The sequence below is a fragment of the Impatiens glandulifera genome, chromosome 1, assembly GCF_907164915.1.
Source record: "Impatiens glandulifera chromosome 1, dImpGla2.1, whole genome shotgun sequence".
Classification (NCBI taxonomy): Eukaryota; Viridiplantae; Streptophyta; class Magnoliopsida; order Ericales; family Balsaminaceae; genus Impatiens; species Impatiens glandulifera.
The window spans coordinates 85,512,024-85,516,267 of record NC_061862.1 but is presented as its reverse complement, the minus strand read 5'-3'; the positions used below and the strand labels follow the sequence as shown (position 1 = coordinate 85,516,267).

General features: G+C 35.0%; 1 protein-coding gene across 1 annotated transcript; it reads left to right on the top strand.

Annotated features, from left to right (window-relative positions):
- Positions 1-2,669: 2,669 nt before the first annotated feature.
- On the top strand, positions 2,670-3,995 carry LOC124935024 (probable purine permease 10). The gene is made up of 2 exons (XM_047475492.1): positions 2,670-2,703; positions 2,896-3,995. The coding sequence occupies exons 1-2, from the start codon at positions 2,670-2,672 to the stop codon at positions 3,993-3,995; spliced, it is 1,134 nt and encodes a 377-aa protein (XP_047331448.1).
- The last annotated feature ends 249 nt before the right edge of the window (positions 3,996-4,244 follow it).

The window sequence follows — 4,244 nt, the reverse complement described above, 5'->3', positions numbered from 1 at the left end:
TGGTATAAGATATTCTTTGGAATCTAATACACATTATAATGTGATTTTTTGCTTCAGTTTACTAAGATTATTTCAGGATCATAATCCAAATTTTTGTGATTTTGGGAAACATAACAAATGTAAACTTTAGACAAAAGTATACCAAAATTTCACGACCCACACCACACACTCACATACATATGTGCATACATCTCAATAAGAAAAAAGAAGTTTGAAAGGCATTTTTGCGTGGGAGTTTTTGCCAATTTAAACTGAGTCTTTTGTTGCAGGAAGGGAGCATGGGTCTTCTGAAAAGTGTTGAGAAATTCAAGCCTCAAGCTGGTTGCAAGTTTGCTACTTATGCATACTGGTGGATAAGGCAATCCATTAGTAAGGCGATTTTCCAGCACTCTAGAACGATCCGCCTTCCAGTAAAATATTATTCCTTTCAAGAAGCTAAAGAAAAATGGGAGAAGCCAAGGACTTGATGCCTATGCTAACTTGGTCATATAGGAAAGGATTCTAGACTAATTGGAGAGGCTAGTTTTTACTTATTCCCATTTCGGTTACTGGGAAAAAATATAGTAATCTTTTCAAAAGTTTGTTTTTTAATTGGTAATAGATTTTGTATATATGAAAATATATAATATGTAGTTCACAGTTGTAATTGTAATTTTTTAGTTCATATGGTAAAAAAGAATAATATGTTTGATAAGACTGTTTGTTATTGGTACAATTTCATTTATGCAGAGCTCTTTTATTCATTAATAGAAGTGAAGTTCTAGTTCTTTATACTGTTAAGATAAAAACAAGATCTAAAGAGGCATTTCAAGATTCAAATTTATGTAAGTGAACCCCATATTTGAAGTAATGTTCTTATAAAAACTATTCAAAAAAGGTGTGATTTTTTTTTCAGATTTCGATTATACTCCATCATGAATGTCTTAAATATGGAATCGAATCCAAGCCATCACGGACTTGAACCAAAGGATCAAATGTTCAATTCAGATTGGATAGTTAGATAGCTCGGATCAGTTTGTATTCTTACCCAACCAAGGTCCATTCATCATAATTCATAAGATGTGTTACCAATATTTTGTTATAAAAATTGATTGAAAGTTTAAGATTTGGTTCTCTACAATAGTTGAAAGATTAAACAACACAAATAAGAAGAACCTCTCTATTCTATTCAACTAACAAACTAATAATGAACAACATCATTAGCATGAAGATTCAATAATTCAAATAAAAATCTAATCACCCCCATGAAGACTTCCCACAAGTGAAGAATACACAATATCATCAGGAACAAAACCAGCTTCTTTCATCTCATCAAACAATTCAAATGCCTCATGCGATCTTCCCACCTTAGACAAACCCGAAATCATTGCAGTATAACTCACCAAACTCATATCAACACCTTTGCACAATCAGAGACGGTTTTCTTTGAAGGTAATTGAAGAAGGTTAAGCAAGAACGAGTTGGGACATTAGGGTTTGAAAGAGCAAGATGGGTTACTTGGGGATTGAGACTTGAAACAAGAGATTGTCTAATCTGGAGAGGTGCTGAAGGAATGGAATTTACAAGGATCTTGGAGATGAGATTCGCAATCTCTTCTGGGTTGTAAGTAGAGTTTGTGGGAAAGAGATTCTTTACAGTTGTGAAGAATTTTTGAGTCGCCATTTTTGACAAATGAAGAATTCGTTCCAGTTACAGGATTAAAGATACATGATTCAAAAGAACATTAATCCAAGTGGAGTAAATTGGATTGATTCACTTCTCTAATGGCGATTACTTTCACTATCACAGAGTTTCATATTCATATAAAGTACCTTTTAGTCTATCTGCTTTCTTGACGAAACACTAAGCACTTAGCGAAATGTTAAGCACTTAGCGAAACGCTAAGCACTTAGCGAAACGTGAAGTCACAAGAATCAAATGAATCTTCCCTGAAACGGAACCGAATCAGAGCAATATCAACTTCATCATCGACAAAATGAACAACCACGATGAACAATAAGATGAATAATAAGAAAACTCATGGTTTAGGTTTGAAGATTAATATAATGAAAATAAAACATAAATCGATCCAATCACCTGATATTAGAACGTGTTTTCGTCGTCGATCTGTATAATGTGTTCGTTTAGGTTTAGGGTTTCGCCGTGGTTCCGTCGCCGCCGTGCCGTCGCGAGAAGAGAGAGAAGAGAGGGAAGAGAGAGAAAGAAAATGACGAAATGAAAAATTTTAAGTATTTATATAAAAAATAGGGCTTCGCGAAACACGAAGCCCTTTCACGTTTCGCGAAAAAGGCAATTCCGTCAAAAAAAAAAAGATCACGAACGCAATTAAAATTATATTTTGCCACCGGCTCAAATAACCTCATCTTTGAGGTCATTTACTCAAATTCCCCATTGATAGAGCTTCATTATTACTTCAAGTTTTATTTGTTCTGTCTTGTTATAATGTTATCTCGGTTGTGAGTGTGGCAAGCCAATTTATTATAATTATTTTTTTTTGTTAGAAGATTATATATAACAATAAAAAGAGGAATCAAATAAAAAAAGGGACAATGAAAAAATATATTAAATGAAAAACAAACCAGCCATAAGATTCTCCCCCTCTTAATATATATACACAAGACAGAAGACACATTATTAGTCTAATATCTCTCTCTCCACCAAGTATTGTCATGGATAAAGCTGTTGATCAATCACAAATTACAGGTTTCGTACATATTATTATTTCTCGGATTAATTAATCTTTTACTATTTCCTTTTTATACCATGTACCATGCAAAAAAACAACCCAAAAACCTAGTTTTTGAAAATAATATAAACAAAGATGAAACCAGATAATTATGCAGAACAGAGAAGAAACTTTGGTCTAACAACTCTAGAATATCTTACTCTTAACAGTGCAGGATGATACTAAAACGTCGTCGTCCCCGTTTGAAGGATCCATTAATTATGTATGGTGGCTAAGGATGGCCATATATACAATCTTGGTCCTTGTCGGACAAGTAATCGCCGTCCTTCTTGGGAGATTATACTTTGAAAAAGGCGGTCACAGCAAATGGATCGCAACATTGGTTCAAACTAGTGGGTTTCCTATTCTTATCCCTTTTCTCTTCATTAAATTCCAAATTCATTCAACTTCAACCCCATTAACGCCACCGCCACCACAACAAACTTTTGCGGTCAAAATATCGCTTTATGTTTGCCTTGGGATATTGATTGCTTCTTATTGCATGCTATTTTCCATTGGGTTGGCTTATCTACCCGTTTCAACTTACTCTCTCATTTCCGCCACCCAATTGGGATTCAACACTTTTTTCTCCTTCTTCTTAAACTCTCAAAAGATCACACCTTTCATTGTCAATTCCCTCATCCTCCTAACCCTGTCCTCCGTTCTTCTCATTTTCCAACCGGACACGTCCGCGTCAAATCATGTCTCGAGAGGGAAATACATTATCGGGTTCTTGTCAACCGTAGGAGGGTCAGCCGGTAGCGCGTTGTGGCTCTCCATGATGCAGTTCTCTTGCCGGAAGATTCTCAAGAAGGCGAGTTTTAACGTGATGATTGAAATGATCGTTTACCAATCGTTGATCGCGACGTCTGTGGTGACCGTAGGGGTTTTCGTTAGTGGGGAATGGAAGTTGTTTGGGAAGGAAATTGTTGAGTTTGAGATGGGGAAGGTTGGGTATGTGTTGACCTTGGTTTTTACCGCGCTTTGTTGGCAATTGTTCGTGGTCGGATCGGTTGGACTGATCTTTGAGGTGTCTTCATTGTTCTCGAATGTGATAGGCACACTCGGTTTGCCAATAATTCCGGTGATGGCGGTTTTTGTTTTTCATGATAAAATGGATGGAGTGAAAGTGGTTTCTTTGGTGTTGGCAGTTTGGGGTTTTGTTTCATATGTTTATCAGCATTATATTGATGACTTGAAGATGAAGATTTTAGGGAAAAGACTAGTTAATGATGATCATCGGATTTCATTAGTTGAAAGAGGAGGCTAATTTATGATCATTTGAATGAAATTATTGTATATCTTTCATTTTGTGTCTGTTAGGCCTTTTGTGGCATAATATTAATGAGCAATGTAAACAAATATTGTGATGTCTAATAATAAATATATATAGATTGTTTATAACGAGACTAGTTGATAATTATAGACATTTTCATAAATATTTTTTGATTTTGAGTTGTGTAGTATAATGATTTACTTGAAATTATTTGTAGTCTATTTTCTTCATAACAAACTGTAC

Bases quoted from the DNA above. Each gene is read 5' to 3' on its own strand.
- LOC124935024 (XM_047475492.1), top strand. From the start codon at position 2,670: ATGGATAAAGCTGTTGATCAATCACAAATTACAG. The intron at 2,704-2,895 runs GTTTCGTACATA...TACTCTTAACAG, and splicing joins TGATCAATCACAAATTACAG to TGCAGGATGATACTAAAACG.